The sequence below is a fragment of the Lathamus discolor genome, chromosome 6, assembly GCF_037157495.1.
Source record: "Lathamus discolor isolate bLatDis1 chromosome 6, bLatDis1.hap1, whole genome shotgun sequence".
Taxonomy (NCBI): domain Eukaryota; kingdom Metazoa; phylum Chordata; class Aves; order Psittaciformes; family Psittacidae; genus Lathamus; species Lathamus discolor.
Window position 1 is genome coordinate 1,977,360 of NC_088889.1, and position 15,739 is coordinate 1,993,098.

The 15,739-nt window shown below is 67.1% G+C and overlaps 4 protein-coding genes across 4 annotated transcripts; 1 reads left to right on the forward strand and 3 right to left on the reverse strand.

Moving 5' to 3' along the window:
- The first annotated feature begins 200 nt into the window (after positions 1 to 200).
- On the forward strand, positions 201 to 3,826 carry NDUFV1 (NADH:ubiquinone oxidoreductase core subunit V1). The gene is made up of 10 exons (XM_065685604.1): positions 201 to 331; positions 1,632 to 1,714; positions 1,801 to 1,971; positions 2,043 to 2,226; positions 2,321 to 2,510; positions 2,682 to 2,894; positions 2,969 to 3,135; positions 3,214 to 3,295; positions 3,403 to 3,548; positions 3,646 to 3,826. Exons 1-10 carry the CDS (start codon positions 272 to 274, stop codon positions 3,727 to 3,729), a joined length of 1,380 nt encoding a protein of 459 aa, XP_065541676.1. The 5' UTR covers positions 201 to 271; the 3' UTR covers positions 3,730 to 3,826.
- A 325-nt stretch (positions 3,827 to 4,151) lies between these two features.
- NUDT8 (nudix hydrolase 8) lies at positions 4,152 to 6,788 on the reverse strand. Its single transcript, XM_065685607.1, has 4 exons — positions 5,872 to 6,788; positions 5,663 to 5,795; positions 4,635 to 4,712; positions 4,152 to 4,531 (listed from the first exon to the last, which is right to left on the reverse strand). The coding sequence occupies exons 1-4, from the start codon at positions 6,075 to 6,077 to the stop codon at positions 4,301 to 4,303; spliced, it is 648 nt and encodes a 215-aa protein (XP_065541679.1). The 5' UTR covers positions 6,078 to 6,788; the 3' UTR covers positions 4,152 to 4,300.
- A 690-nt stretch (positions 6,789 to 7,478) lies between these two features.
- Positions 7,479 to 11,779, reverse strand: MTCH2 (mitochondrial carrier 2). The gene is made up of 13 exons (XM_065685605.1): positions 11,629 to 11,779; positions 11,456 to 11,540; positions 11,229 to 11,335; positions 11,103 to 11,129; positions 10,392 to 10,445; positions 10,261 to 10,318; positions 10,102 to 10,153; positions 9,915 to 9,974; positions 9,441 to 9,534; positions 9,278 to 9,322; positions 8,867 to 8,934; positions 7,787 to 7,862; positions 7,479 to 7,661 (listed from the first exon to the last, which is right to left on the reverse strand). The coding sequence occupies exons 1-13, from the start codon at positions 11,713 to 11,715 to the stop codon at positions 7,575 to 7,577; spliced, it is 900 nt and encodes a 299-aa protein (XP_065541677.1). The 5' UTR covers positions 11,716 to 11,779; the 3' UTR covers positions 7,479 to 7,574.
- A 73-nt stretch (positions 11,780 to 11,852) lies between these two features.
- Positions 11,853 to 15,730, reverse strand: AGBL2 (AGBL carboxypeptidase 2). The gene is given in 12 exon segments (XM_065685611.1): positions 11,853 to 12,267; positions 12,270 to 12,306; positions 12,851 to 12,960; positions 13,036 to 13,133; positions 13,232 to 13,358; positions 13,466 to 13,628; positions 13,707 to 14,474; positions 14,555 to 14,705; positions 14,779 to 14,886; positions 14,991 to 15,179; positions 15,283 to 15,411; positions 15,495 to 15,730. Coding segments are annotated over 12 exon segments (2,334 nt in total). The 5' UTR covers positions 15,601 to 15,730; the 3' UTR covers positions 11,853 to 11,919.
- Positions 15,731 to 15,739: the final 9 nt, after the last annotated feature.

A 15,739-nucleotide genomic window follows, 5' to 3' on the forward strand; every position in this document is an offset into this window, starting at 1 on the left:
GGGGCACGTGGCGGAGCGCGGCCAGAGTGGCCACGCCCCCCTCCCGTAAGCCACGCCCTCAGCCCCACCCACGGCCGCGTAACCGCGCCCCCACGTCCGTCTGGCCACGCCCCCTCCCCGAGACCACGCCCCTGCTGTGGCCACGCCTCCTCCGCGGCGCTGCTGGCGCTGCTGGCGCCGCAGGGCCGCGCGTAGCGTCGCTGGTTGCTGACGTCACAGCGCGGCGCCGCTGCGGGGGCGGCTGAAGGTGACGGGGGTGCCGGTGGCCGCCATGGCCGCCCGGCAGCTGCTGGGGCTGCGCCGCCTGCCCCGGGCCGCCGCCTGCTTCTCGGTGAGAGGGGAGGGGAGCGGGGCGGGCGGTGCTGCCGCGGTACCGGCGTTACCGGTGTTACCGGTACTGCCGCGGTACCGGTGCTACCGGTGTTACCGGTGCTGCCGCGGTACCGGCGTTACCGGTGTTACCGGTGCTGCCGCGGTACCGGCGTTACCGGTGTTACCGGTGCTGCCGCGGTACCGGTGCTACCGGTGTTACCGGTACTGCTGCGGGTACCGGCGTTACCGGTGTTACCGGTGCTGCCGCGGGTACCGGCGTTACCGGTGTTACTGGTGCTACCGGTACTGCTGCGGGCACCGGCGTTACCAGCGGTGTTACCGGTACTGCCGCGGGTACTGGTGGTGTCGGTGTTACCGGTACTGCCGTGGGTACCAGCGTTATTGCCGTTACTGGTACTGTCGTAGTTACCGGTGTTACCGGTCCCGCTGCGGTTACTGGTGGTGTTGGTGCTACCGCAGTTACCGGTATTATAGGTAGTACCGTGGTTACTGGTGTTATTGGTGTTACTGGTAGTACCGTGGTTACCGGTGTTATTGGTGTTACCGGTAGTACCGTGGTTACCGGTGTTATTGGTGTTACCGGTAGTACCGTGGTTACCGGTGTCATTGGTGTTACCGGTAGTACTGTGGTTACCGGTGTTATTGGGGTTACCGGTAGTACCGCGGTTACCTGTGTCATTGGTGTTACCGGTAGTACCACAGTTACCGGTGTCATTGGTGTTACCGGTAGTACCGTGGTTACTGGTGTCATTGGTGTTACTGGTAGTACTGTCGTTACTGGTGTTGGTGTTACCGGTAGTACCATGGTTCTTGGTGTTATTGGTGTTACCGGTAGTACCATGGTTACTGGTGTTGGTGTTACCGGTAGTACCATGGTTCCTGTGTTATTGGTGTTACCGGTAGTACCATGGTTACTGGTGTTGGTGTTACCGGTAGTACCGTGGTTACCGGTGTCATTGGTGTTACCGGTAGTACCGTGGTTACCAGTGTTATTGGTGTTACCGGTAGTACCATGGTTCCTGGTGTCATTGGTGTTACCGGTAGTACCGTGGTTACCGGTGTTGGTGTTACCGGTAGTACTGCGGTTACCGGTGTTATTGCTGTTACCGGTAGTACCGCGGTTCCTGGTGTTGGTGTTACCGGTAGTACCGTGGTTCCTGGTGTTGGTGTTACCGGTAGTACCATGGTTACCGGTGTTGGTGTTACCGGTAGTACCGTGGTTCCCGGTGTTATTGGTGTTACCGGTAGTACCGTGGTTCCCGGTGTTATTGCTGTTACCAGTGCGTGTCTCCCCGCAGACAGCACCCAAGAAGACACAGTTCGGGTCGCTGAAGGATGAGGACCGCATCTTCACCAACCTCTACGGGCGGCACGACTGGAGGTGAGGACCGGGGGGCGGTGGCGGCGGTAGGGGGGGGCCTGGATCCCGGTGCCGGTCCCGGTGCCAGTGGCCGTGCGGCTCCGCAGGCTGCAGGGCGCGCTGCGCCGCGGGGACTGGTACAAGACGAAGGAGATCCTGCTCAAGGGGGTGGACTGGATCCTCGCCGAGATCAAGGCCTCGGGGCTGCGTGGCCGCGGCGGCGCCGGCTTCCCCACGGGCCTCAAGTGGAGCTTCATGAACAAGCCCCCGGATGGGAGGTGAGTGCCGGGAGCGGCACCCCCGGGGCCCCTGTGTGGAGCACGGCGGTGATGGCGCCCGCCCCATCCAGACCCAAGTACCTGGTGGTGAACGCGGACGAGGGCGAGCCCGGCACGTGCAAGGACCGGGAGATCATGCGCCACGACCCGCACAAGCTGCTCGAGGGCTGCCTGGTGGCCGGGCGGGCCATGGGCGCCCGCGCTGCCTACATCTACATCCGTGGCGAGTTCTACAACGAGGCCTCCAACCTGCAGGTGAGGAGGGTTGGGGGCAGTTGGGGGGGGGGACACGACCCCTTGGGTGAGGAGGGGAGCCCCCGGAGCCATGCGAGCCCCCTCTCCGCTGCAGGTGGCCCTAAGGGAGGCCTATGAAGCCGGGCTGCTGGGGGGGGACGCCTGCGGGTCCAGCTACGCCTTCGATGTCTTTGTGGTGAGGGGCGCCGGAGCCTACATCTGCGGGGAGGAGACGGCGCTGATCGAGTCCATCGAGGGCAAGCAGGGCAAGCCCCGGCTGAAACCACCCTTCCCTGCTGATGTGGGTACGGCGATGGATGCTCCTGGCGTCATGGGATGGGGTGGGATGAAGGCAGCTCCGACCCCTTCCACTGGAGCAGCTTTCTCCAAGCCCCTGTGTCCAACCTGGCCTTGAGCACCGCCAGGGATGGGGCGTTCTGCTCCCGGTGCCACCATCGTGCTCTGCCCTGCTCCAGGTGTCTTCGGCTGCCCCACCACGGTGGCCAACGTGGAGACGGTGGCCGTGTCCCCCACCATCTGCCGCCGCGGCGGGGCCTGGTTCGCCAGCTTCGGCCGGGAGCGCAACTCGGGCACGAAGCTCTTCAACATCTCGGGCCACGTCAACAGCCCCTGCACGGTGGAGGAGGAGATGTCGGTGCCGCTGAAGGAGCTCATCGAGAAGCACGCGGGTAGGCGGCACAGGGGACGCCGTCGCACCAGCGCTGCGCCCGGTTTGGCCCCTTCTGACCCCTTCTTTTGGCAGGGGGTGTCCGCGGCGGCTGGGACAACCTCCTGGCCGTCATCCCGGGGGGCTCGTCCACGCCGCTGCTCCCCAAGGCCGTGTGTGAGACCGTGCTCATGGACTTCGACGCCCTGGTGCAGGCGCAGAGCGGGCTGGGCACGGCCGCTGTCATCGTCATGGATAAATCGGTAAGGGGCCAGCCCCGTCTTTGTGCCCCCCCCGCCCCGGTGTCACAGCAGCGCCTTCACCTTCCTCTTCCTCCCCAGACCGACGTCGTCAAAGCCATCGCTCGCCTCATCGAGTTCTACAAGCACGAGAGCTGCGGGCAGTGCACGCCGTGCCGGGAGGGTGAGCCATGGGGCAGGACGGGAGGGGCACGGAGCCGTGGGGCAGGGTGTGGGTCACACACACACCCCCCCGCCCCGGTCCCCGTCACGTCCTCCCCATCCCCGCAGGCGTGGACTGGATGAACAAGGTGATGGCTCGCTTCGTGCAGGGCAACGCGCAGGCGGCCGAGATCGACGCGCTCTGGGAGATCAGCAAACAGATCGAGGGCCACACCATCTGCGCCCTGGGCGACGGCGCGGCCTGGCCTGTGCAGGTGGGGGGGGCGCTTGGGGGGCAGATGTGGGGCTGGGGGTGGCGGGGGGGACGGACCAGGAGCTGTTTCCCCACCCCATTAACCCTGCTCTGCTCAGGGCCTCATCCGCCACTTCCGACCCGAGCTGGAGGAGAGGATGCGGCGCTATGGGGAGGCCAAAGCCCGAGCGGCATCAGCGTAAGGGGTTGGGGGGGGGGGGGTCCTGCTGATCCCTGCCTGCGTGGGGGTCAGGGGCTTCCACAGCAGCTCGTGGGGCTCAATAAACGCTGCTGTGCTCATGGGGCCTCTCCCTGCTCGAAGAGAGCCGCAGGAGGCGGTTGTGGGTCTGGAATGTGCGAAGGGAGCAATGGGGGCTCTGGCTCCTGCCTCTCTGGGAGCAGGGAATCTCTCAGAGCCCCCTGAGGATCAGGGGGTCAGCTCCATGGCCCCTCTATGGGACAGGACATGGGGCAGCACCAAGCAGCCGGGGTGCTGCACGGCCGCAGAGCCCCCCCCCAAGGGCCAGCACCGCGGTGGCACCCCTGTGGCTCGTGCCCGTCCTGGTGCCAAGGGCGCAGCTGTGTCCCCCCGTGGGGCTGGCGCTGATGCCCACGGCACAGCCACTTCCAAACATGGCTTTTTACTAAGTCACAGTGTTCCTCGATGGGCAGCGGCCCCCATGATGGAGGAGGGGGGGGCACCATTTCCCTGCCGCAGCCCCATCCCCATGGACCAAAGAACCTCCCAGCCCAGGCCCGGGGAGCCCCGCGGCGTCAGGCGGAGCGGGGCCGCGCCGGCACCACGGTCTTGCTGCGGTAGCGCTCGGGCGCCAGGAGCTCGAGGGTCAGCTCGGTGATGATGGCCGTGAGCCCCCACACCCTGTGGGGGCCGTTGAGGAACACGGGCAGGGTGTAGCCGTAGCGGCCGGCGGTGCGGAAGTGCGTGTAGCCCTGGTTCTCCTCCCGCAGGAGGTGGGCCAGGGGCAGGGTGAAGACCTCGGCTACCTGCGGCACAGGCGGGGGCCAGTGGTGGCACCGCGACGGGGGGGGGGGTGTGGGGGGGTGTGGGTGCTGCTCACGGGCACGGGGCCGGTGCGGGGTCACCCACCTCATCCGGGTTGGGAGCCAGCGTCAGGTTCTCCAGAGGACCCAGGTTGGCCACCACGGGGGCCACCATCAGCCCCTGCTGCGGGGGGGGTCAGAGAGGGGTGGGGAGGTGGAACCCTGGCCCCAGAGTGTTACCTGTGAGTCCCCATTGCTACAGTGCCGCTGGTGACCGCCCCATCCCCATTGTGCCGCTGGTGACCCCCCCATCCCCATAGTGCCACTGGTGACCCCCCCATCCCCATAGTGCCACTGGTGACCCCCCCGTCCCCATAGTGTCACTGGTGACCCCCCCGTCCCCATAGTGTCACTGGTGACCCCCCCACCCCCATCGTGCCACTGGTGACCCCCCCATCCCCATCGTGCCACTGGTGACCCCCCCATCGCTACAGTGCCACTGGTGACCCCTCCATCCCCATAGTGCCATTGGTGACCCCCCCGTCCCCATCGTGCCACTGGTGACCCCCCCATCCCCATAGTGCCATTGGTGACCCCCCATCCCCATAGTGCCACTGGTGACCCCCCCATCGCTACAGTGCCACTGGTGACACCCCCATCCCCATAGTGCCGCTGGTGACCCCCCCGTCCCCATAGTGTCACTGGTAACCCCCCCATCCCCATAGTGCCACTGGTGACCCCCCCGTCCCCATAGTGTCACTGGTAACCCCCCCATCCCCATACTGCCATTGGTGACCCCCCCATCCCTATAGTACCACTGGTGACCCCTGTCCCCAAAGTGCCATTGGTGCCCCCCCTGTCCCCCCAGTACCACCCATGACCCCCTGCATCCCACACGGGCACCCATCACGCGTCTGTCACCCAGCGCCCTCAGTCCCTCTTACCCATGCCCCTGTCACCCCACGTCCCTATAACCCAGCGCCCCGTGCCCCACTCCAAGCCCTGTGCCCCCTTTCCCTGTCACTCACCCCGTGTCCCTGTGTGTCCCCCCCCCCCATGTCCCTGCCCTTACGCCCTTGTCCCCTACCCCCCCCCCCCGTCCTTGTCCGCCCCGCGGTGCCCGGTGCCCGGTACCCGGTCCGGCAGCGTCCGCAGCTGCCCCCAGACGCTCGGCTCCGCCAGCGCCAGCCCCAGCTCCTCCCGCGTCTCCCGCAGCGCCGTGGCCACCGCGTCTCCGTCCGCCGGGTCCCGCCGCCCCCCGGGGAAGCTGCAAGAGCCAAAAGGTGGGGGGGGGGGCGCTCATCGCCGGTGCCGGTGCCCGGTGCCGGTGCCGGTGCCGGTACCTGACATCGCCGCTGTGCGGCCCGCCCAGGCTGCGGGAGCGCAGCGTGAAGAGCATCGCGGGCCGGCCCCGCACCGAGCACAGCGGCACCAGCACCGCGGCCGCCGCCGCCCCGCGCCCCGCAGCCGCCGCCAACCGCGCCCGGCACCGCCGCTCGGTGCCGCTGCTCAGCAGCGCCCCGGGGTCCCCCGAGCCCGGCTCCGCCATGGCGGCACCGAGCGGGGCGGGGAGGACGTCCGGGACCGGCCCCTTCACTCCCGGCCGCCGGGACCGCCCCCACCCCCGGCGCTGGCACCGTGCGCAGCGGCCACCAACGGGCGTGAAACGGCTCCTAACGGGTGGGGAACGGCTCCTAAACGGTGTGAAATGGCTCCTAACGGGAGGGAAACGCTCCTTAAGGGTGGGAAACGGCTCCCAACGGGAGAGAAACAGTTCCTAACGGGAGGGAAACGGCTCCTAAAGGGTGGGAAATGGCTCCTAACGGGAGGGAAACGCTCCCAAACGGAGAGAAACGGCTCCTAACGGGTGGGAAAGGGCACCCAACGGGAGGGGAATGGCTCCAAACGGGCGGGCAACCCCATTACCGGGCGTGCAACAGCCCCTCATGGGTGTGCTCCGGTCCCGCAGGGGCATTCAACAGCCCCCAAGGGGTGTGCAACCCCATTGCTGGGCGCACTCCCCAAGAGGTAACAGCCCCTGGTGGGGGGGCAATGTCCCCTAATGGACAGGTGACAGTCCCTACAGGGTGTTCAACAGCCCCCAAGGGGCAGGCAGCAGCTCCTGCTGGGTGTGCAAGGACCCCTAACGTGGGTGTAACAGCCCCAAGGGGTGCGCAACAGCCGCTGATGGGTGGGCAACAGCCCCCAATGGCTGTGGGGTCCCTGCCCCAGTGTGCAAGCCTCTGCCTGGGTGTCCAACAGCCCCCCCCCTCCCCAGCTTAGCACGCAGACCCCCGGCGTGCACCCTCGATTCCAGCTCACAACCCCATCACCGGGTGTACAACACCCCCCTGCCCCATTCCACAGCCGGGATGTGCCACCAGCCACGTGTCCCCCTCTTAGCAGGGTCTGAGGGTGCTGTGCCCCCCCCCACTCCATGGATGCCGGAGCTTGGGAACACCAATGGTGGGATCGATCCCACCTCTGCCCCCAACCATCATCACCCCCCCCAACCCGTTACTGGGTGACCCCAACCCGCACAGCCAGGCGGGGTGGCTGTAGGCAAGGCGGGTGACACTGGTCCAGCCGCTCCTCCATCAGCGGGTGACAGCTCTGGCTGCCGCCATCGCAGCAGGGAACTCCCTCGGTGGAAACAGCCTCAAAAGAGGTCGGAGGCTGGGAAAAGGCTCTGGATGGAACCACGGGCAGCAGGAGAGGGATTGCTCCCAGTGGATTTACCAGCTTCAGCAACACCAACACCGCTTCGAGGTGAAAGACACACGCAGGCACCAGGGCCGGTGCGGACAGGAGGGACGCGGGGAGAGCATCCGAGCGATGAGAAAGGGTCGGAGAAACAGCAGGGAAGAGGGAAGAAAGGGAATAGGGAATGGTGGCGCCGGGCCCGGTGACAAACCCCCCCTCACATCCACCGGCACCTCGGAGCACTGCCTCATTTTAAAAAACTGTATATAGAAATCACCACTCGCTTGGAATTCTTTTGCCTCCGGAGCCCGGCGCTGGATTCACGCAATTCCTGCTCCCGGCTTCAGCGCAGCCGCCGCTCCTCCCACACGTACCGCTTCCCCACGGGCACCTTGCGGAAGAACAGCGTGTTCCCTCGGCTCATGTTGCCCTGCACGATGGGGGGGGAATGGGGCTGGGTGAGGCAGAGCCAGGGCAGGTCCTGCGCTGGCACCGCCAGGCTCGCACGTGGATGTGCCCCATGGCTGGGCAGCGATCCCGGTGCTGGATGCTCACCTCCCTGTGCAGCTGGCTCCAGCAGTCCAGCCAGGAGGAGTAGGGGGGTGCGTAGGGAAGGAGGCCCCCAGCGAGCCTGTGGAAGGGAAGAGACCCACAGGGTTCAAGCCGGCTCGGTGCTGGGGCCTGCGCTTGGGCCACAGCAGCCCCATGGAACGCTCCAGGCTTGGGAAGAGCGGCTGGAAACCGCTCATGGAAAAGGAGCTGATGGAGCTGAGCAGGAGCAGCTCGTGCCCAGGCAGCCGAGAAGCCCCCAGCATCCTGGCCTGCACCAGCACCAGGGCGGCAGCAGGACCAGGGCAGGGATCGGGCCCCTGTGCTGGGCACTGGGGGGGCCGCACCTGGGATCCTGTGCTCAGCTCCGGGCCCCTCACCCCAAGGGAGACCTGGAGGGGCTGGAGCGGGGCCGGAGCAGGGAATGGAGCTGGTGCAGGGCCTGGAGCCCAAGGGTGCTGGGGAACGGCTGAGGGACCTGGGGGGTTCAGATGGGGAAGAGAAGGCTCGGGGGGGACCTGATGGCTCCCTACAAGTGCCTGACAGGAGGATGGAGCCAGGAGGGGCTGGGCTCTGCTCCCAAGGAACAAGGGATGGGACAAGAGGAACCGGCCTCAAGCTGCACCAGGGCAGGTTCAGATGGAGCTGAGGACCAATTCCTGCCCCAGAGGGTGCTCAGCATTGGAACAGGCTGCCCAGGGCAGGGCTGCGGGCACCGGCCCTGCGGGCTGTTTCACAGGGGGTGTGGATGTGGCTCCTGGGGCCGTGGGTCGGTGGCCATGGCAGTGCTGGGAATGGTTGGACCGGATGAGCTTGCAGGGCTTCCCCAGCCCGGCTCACTCTCTCATTCCATAATTCTGGGGAATTATTTCTACCCAGGACCAAGCCCTGCACTGGGCTGAGCCCCAAACTGCCCCTTTGGATGCTGCCCTGCACCCCCTCACCCCAGCTCTCCCCACGCTGAGTCTGGACCAGCTCTGCCACCCGGGACTGCTGGGAAGGCAGTTTGGGAGCTGATCCGGGGCAGAGGGACACGGTGCCCCCCCCACCAGAGCCCTCTCCGAGTTGGGGGGGGGTCAGGCTCACCCGCAGTCGTTGACAGCCATCAGGCTGGAGACGAGGACGAAGGGGTAGGTCAGCATGTTAGCGAAGAACTGCAAAGCACAGAGGGGCTGGTGGGCAGCAGCTCCAGTGGGAATGTGCCCCCTCCCCTCCATGTGGGGGGGACCAAGCTCCCAGAAATCCACAGGGATTCCCCCCCCCTCCCCAACCCCGGGCTCCATATGGAGCAAGGCCGGGAGCCCATGGGGGCACAGGGTGATGTACATCCTCCATGGAGCAGCCCTTTCCTCCCCTGGGTTGACCCCTGCGGAGCCTGGCTCTGACAACGGGAGGTACAGGAACCCCTCATTCCCTTGGGAAAAGGGGATTCCATTGCGTTCCGTTCCCCCTCCCTGCAGGACGGCAGCGGTGCCCCCGCACACACGCTGTACTCACTCCAGTAATCGCCTGCGAGTAGTTCATCTCAGCCACGGTCGAGACCTGCAGGAGGAGGAAAAGCACCTTCAACCCAATGGAGCTGCACTGGTGCCACCCCAAAAGAGGCCCCTGTCCCGTTCCCCCCCCCCAGCCCTCCCTGAGGGGGGCACGGAGCCCGTACCCCATTCTCCAGCGCGTACGTGTTGATGAGGTAGGCCAGCATGTTACAGAGCCAGAGCGAGAGGATGTCCCCGAGCAGCCGGGGGATGAGGCCGCTGGAAGAGAAGAGGCAGCAGGAATGTGAGCCCGGAATGGGCCTGGATCCAGGGAAAAGCCTGGAGCAGCTGATCCCGCAGTGCCGGGGGAAGGGGGAGCTCCCAGAGCGGGGATGTTTGGGCAAACAGGGAGGATACGGGTGCAGAGGGACCTGAAGCATCGCCACTGGGGTCCAGGGGAGGGCTGCTGTCCCTTTAACAGCCCAGCACACTGGGGTGCGGGCTGCGAGGCGGGGGGGCTTGCTGAAACCCAGGATCCCCAGCAGCACCCGAGGGCCCCTGGAGCCCAATGAGACGAGAGGGCAGGGAACAACACCCATGGATATGGGGAGCATCACCCCACATCTGTGTCCCCCCAAGTCCCCACGGGCATCACTCACGCAAAGAAGCCCAGGATCCCTTCTTCCCGGTAGATAGTGGCGAAGGCGCTTAGTGTCCCACTGGGAGAAAGAGCAGAGGGGGGGGACATGGGTGGGGGGACCCCATGGGTGGGTGGGCAGCACCCATGGCAGCCCCCCCCCCTCCATGGTAGAGCTCCCCATAGCAGAACTGCCCACCCCCCCATACCTGTACTTGGTCTCCCGGCCAATGAACTGCACCATGCAGCGGAGGGTGATCACTGCGGGCAGAGACGGGCAGGGGGGGTCAAGGGGGGGCACAGGGATACCCCAATGACACAGCAGTGACAGCGCCTGTCACCTGGCTGGGGGGGGGGGGGGCACCTACCGTGGAAGGGGTGGGTGATGAGGGTGGCAGCGGAGCGAGCGACCATCTCTTGGGAGGTCTGGGGAGAAAGGGGGGGTCAGGGACACACATGGAGCCCCTCTGCCCCCCCCCAGCACCCTCCTCATCCTCACCTCCTTCAGCACCTGCTCCAGCGATGACACCGGCTCCTTCTTGTTGGCTCCAGGCTGGGGAGGGAAAGAGGCAATGGGGGGGGGGGGAAGAGACCCCCAAGAGGCACCGGTCCCTCCCCAGCACCCCTGGAAGGACCCAGTTCCCCCTGGAAGAGACCCCTGAGCTTTTCCCTTGATGTTGGGATGCTCTGACTGCAGCCATGGGGCACGTGGGGTGCAAGGAAGGGGGGATTGGAGAAGGAAAGGAAGAAGGGATGGAGGGAAAGGAGGGATTAAAGGGGAAGGAAAGGAAGAAGGGATGGAGGAGAAGAAGGAGGAATAGAAGGAAGGACTGGAGGGAAAAGATAGGAAGGAGAAATGGAGGAAAAGGAGGAATTGGAGTGGAAGGAAAGGAAGAAGGGCTGGAGAGAAAAGAGATTGTAATGATGGAGAAGAAGAAGGGATTGGAGTAGAAAGAGGGGAAGAAGGGATAGAGGGAAATAAGGGATTGGAGTGTGAAGAGGGAAAGAAGGGACGGAGGGGAAGGAGAAGGAGGGAGTGGAATAGAAGAAGAAGGGATAGGGAAGAAGGAGGAGGGATACAGGGAAACGAGGGATTGGAGTGGGCCCAGGGAAAGAAGGGATGGAGGGGAAAAAGGAGGATCGGAGGGGAAGGCGGGATGGGAATGATGGAGGAGGAGCACTCAGTAGGGAGCAGCGTCCCTGCACCTACCCCAGCTTCCTCAGCCTCCTGGTACTGCTGCAGAGCAAAGGTCAGGGTCAGCGCAGGCACCGGGGCCGGGCCCGCCCCGCCCCGAGCCGCGGTGTCCCCGTGTTTGTTCCCCCCCCCCCCCGGTACCTGCAGCACTTTGCCGTGCACCACGGTGCCGATGGCGCTGGAGCAGAGGCGCGGGACGAGGCCTTTGAAGAGCCCCGCTCTTCCATCGACCTTCACGATGTGCTTGGCTACGGAAGGTGGTGGTGATGATGGTGGTGATGGTAATGGTGATGGTAGTGGTGGTAGTGGGGGGGGTCAGAACCCGCCGCCCCACCGGTACCCCCCCCCCCGTTAGCACCGGCACTCACCATAGGAGAAGAGCCCCGGCAGCTGGTAGACCTGGCGGCCGAAGATGTTCCTGCCCAGCGTGGGCGGCAGCGGCTCGTACCCGACCTGCGGCCAGAGCCGGAGCCTGCAGCCGGGACCGGGGACCGGAGACCGGGACCCCGCTGTACCCCCCCCCGGTAACCCCGTTCCTTACCTGCACCAGCACCTTCACGTACATGAGCGGCTGCGAGAGCACCGCGAGCCCCGAGCCCAGCAGCACCTGCGAGGCCCTGTCCGCCATGGTGCCGCCGCCGTCACGGCACAGAAGGACACCGCCGCCGCTTCCGCTTCCGTCAACCCCCCCCCCCGGTACTTCCGGCGCGCCCGCGCACCGCTTCCGGCCAGGACTAAAAGGGGCCCCCCCCCCCCCGCCTTGAGGTGTCGCCATGGCAACGGGCGCTGCGGGCCGGCCATGGCGGCGGGGCCCGGTGGCCGCGGCACCGCTTTAACGGCGAGCGCAGGCGCAGCAGCGCGGGGCCCGGCCCGGCCGAGTCCCGGTGCCCGCCGTGGCGGCCCCACGGCCAGCACCGGGCCCCGGGTGCCTGCGGGGCCGGGACGGCTCCAGCCTGGCCCGGGGGGCACGGAGCGAGCGGCTCGGAGGCCCGGCGGCGGCGAAGGGGTCCCGGCTCCGGGGGGCAGCGCTCGGCCGGCGCCCGGCGCCCCTGGCTCTGCGGCTCCGCAGCCGCCTCCTCCTGCGCGGCTCCGGCTGCCGGGGGGGGAGGGCCGTGAGGAGCCCGCAGGCCGCGGGGAGCCCGCCCGGCGGCACCGCGGACTCACCGGGTGCGGCGGAACCGGCGGCGCGGGGGACACGGAGCTGTCGGAGCCGCTGGTGCTGCGGGGGGGAGGAGAAGGAGGAGGAGCGCGGTCAGCCGGCACCAGCACCGGCACCGGCACCACTGGCACCAGCAACATCAACACCGGCACCAACACTGGCACCACTGGTATCAACACTGGTACCAACACTGGTACCAACACCGGCACCACTGGCATCAGCAACATCAGCACCGGCACCAACATCAGCACCGGCACCACTGGCACCAACACGGGCACCACTGGCACCAGCAACATCAGCACTGGCACTAACACCAGCACCATCGGCACCAACACTGGCACCCCTGGCACCAGCAACATCAGCACCAGCACCATCGGCAGCAGTACCAGCACTGGCATCGGCAGCAGTACCAGCACTGGCACCAGCAGCAGTACCAGCATGACTGGCACCAGTACCAGCACCATCACCAACACCACAGGCACCAACACCAGCACCGCTGGCAGCACTGGCAGCAGTACCAGCACCAACAGTGGCACCAGCACCATCACCAACACCAGCACCACCACCGGCACTGGCACCATCACCAGCGCCAGCCGGCCCGTACCTGGACTCGAGCTCAGATGCGGCCACATCGCTCCAGCTGCCAGCAGCCCCCGGATCCCGGCCCAGCCGCCGCCGCAGGAGCGCATCGAGCTCCGCCAGGCACTGCTGGAGCTGCGGGACGCAGCCGGGGTCACCCCAGCCGCCGGTGGCACCGGCAGCCCCGCGGGCGCCGCGGTTGGAGCCCACCTTGGCCGGGTCGGGGTCGCACAGGTCCAGCAGGGAGTCGCAGAGGTGGGCGCCCAGCGCCGTCAGGTCCCGCACGGTGAAGTGGGAGCTCCTCCCGCCTGCAGGGACACGAAGGGGACACCGGGCACGCTGCAGCTCCGCAAACCGGGGCCCAGCCGGCCCCAAGGCACCGGCACCGGCACCTCCGGGCCCTCACCCAGCGTGGAGCCGCCGAAAGCCGCCTCCAGGGTGTAGCTGTTGGAGACCCCCAAGCGCCACATCACGACCCGGCCCGTCCCCAGTTTGCTCTTCTGCACCTTGAACTTGCAGCTGGGGAAGGAGAACTGGGGCCAGCCCCGGGGTGAGCACCCCAGCCCCATAGGGACACGGCCTTCACCGCCCGGTGCCACCGCGGAGCTCGGTGAGGACACCGCGCCCCATTGCCCCCCACCTTGTCAGGGGCGTTCTTGCTGAGCATCAAGGGGAAGATGCGCTGGTGCAGCCGCAGCCCCGCGCCGGTCCCGCCGCCATCGCAGCCGTACATGAAGACGTTGTTCTTCCGGCTGTGCCCGTGGAAGTCGCAGTACAGCACCACCTCCCGCTCCGCCAGCACCCTGGGCGCACCAGGATGTGACCACCACCACCATGGGAGGACCAACACCATCCCATCACCTCCCCGCGCCGCGCCTCACCTCTCAACCATAGCCCGCAGGTGCCACACGCCAGGGAACGCTGCGGGCATCGCTGTTCCATAGGCCCTGTTGGGATCCCGGCCGGACAGGGAGCAGCGGGAATTGCCCACCACCACCCCATCGGGGTTGAGCATCGGCACCACCATGAAGACAAAGAGGCGCCGCAGGAGCCGCGCGTCGGCGTCGGCGCTGAGCAGGAAGTCGAGGCAGCCGCGCATGGCCCAGGAGCCGCCGCTCTCCCCGGGGTGCGCGCGGGCGCTCAGCACCACGGCGCGCTTGGCGGCCGAGCCGCCCGCGCTGGTGATGGTCAGCACGTACACGGTGTTGCCGGCCAGGCTGCGGCACAGCGCCCGCACCGCGCAGTACCGCGACCGCACCGGGTCGCCCATCAGGGCCCGCAGGTAGCGCTGCAGGTCCGTGTAGGTGTAGGGGTAGGAGTGGGCGAAGAAGCAGGTGTCCCCATCGTGGGGGAAGCGCATGGTCCAGGAGAGGTGGAAAGCAGCCGGCTCCCGCTCACCGGCACCGCGGTAGTACCGGACGTCGGTGCCAACGTGGCGCCAGCCGATGCCGCGGCTCTGGGCGTCCCGCTGGGAGTAGAACAGCGGCCTCATGCCCTCGCCATAGAGGCTCTTGGCTTTGGCGAGGTTGGCGATGGTGAAGCGGTACAGGGGCTCCCGGCGGGTGTTTTGGACGCGGAAGTAGAACCATTGGGTGTGTTTGGTGGTGAACAGGTCCGGCCGCAGCCGCAGCACGTACTCATAGGGGCCCCTGTGGGGGGGCAGTGGGCCATGCTCCGGCTCCCAGCCCCACCAGGGCCTCCCCTTGCCCCCCCCCAGCCCCTCTCTTACACCTTGACGGCTCGCTCCAGGTTGCCACTCTCAAAGCGGGACTCAAAGAGCAGCGTCGTGTCCTGGGGCCCCTCCAAGGGCGCTGCTGCCACGGACAGGGGCCCCGGGGCCCCCCCAACGCGGGCACGGGTGAAGTGGGCGCCGTGGGGCACTGCAGAGAGGCCCAGTGATGGGGGTTTGGGGAGGCAGAGGGGGCACCCATGGGTGCTGCCCGCTCCCACTACCTGGGCTGCAGTTATAGACGATGGTGCCCTGCTCCTCGCTGAGGGGGGCCGGGGCCTGCTCCATGCTCGTGGGCTGGCAGAAGGGCTCTGGTTCAGGGGGGACCCACTCTGGGGGGGACGACACGGGGACACACACAGGGCAGTGATGGGCACCATGGGCACAGCAGGGTGTGGTGTGGGGGGGGGGACACAGAGCAGGAGCTGCCCCTCACCAATGTGCTCGATGCGCTCCTGGATGACCTCGCACTCCACAGGCCAGCGGGGAGGGGGCAGGAGCCCCCCCGGTGAGGGCACAGCAAAGAGACCCCGCGGCTCCCCCAGGGCCCCCCCGTGCCGCAGCGAGGGGCTCAGTGGGCCTTGGCCAGGGGTGCGCTGCAGGGCCCGGGGGGCTGCAAGATGAGCTGGAGGTGGGGGGCCCAGTGGCAGGTTGGGGGGGGGACACCCCCACCACCACCCGCACCCCAAAGCGGGGGCAGCCCCAGTGCAGGGAGGGGGCCCACTCACAGCTCAGCTCCTGCCCAGGACCCCGCCGGTGGCCAGGATTGGTGCTGCCCGTGCTGAGCGCCTCAGTGGGATGCTGCTCCGTGGGGTCCCCCGAGGCCACGGGGCTCTTGCGTGCACCCATCTTGTGGCCTTGGGGAGAGCAACGCTGCAGCCCCACACTTGGGGGAGGGCACGAGGGGACAATGGGGACAGCCACAGCCTCCTCTTCCTACCTTGGAAGTAGCCGTAGTAGCTCAAGTGGTGATGCATGAAGCTGTCGTAGGGGTCGGGGAGCAGCCCCCCCCCAAACCCCCCTGGTTCCCCCTCCCTGGGCTGCATCGTGGCAAGAGCCCCGGTGCCGGCAGTGCCGGGAGCTGGGACGCGGTCGCTGAGCGACCGGAGGCACTGGGAGGTGCTGGGACAGGAGCCAGAGGGATTTAGTGCTCCTGGGCAACACCGTAACAGGGCCCCAACAGCA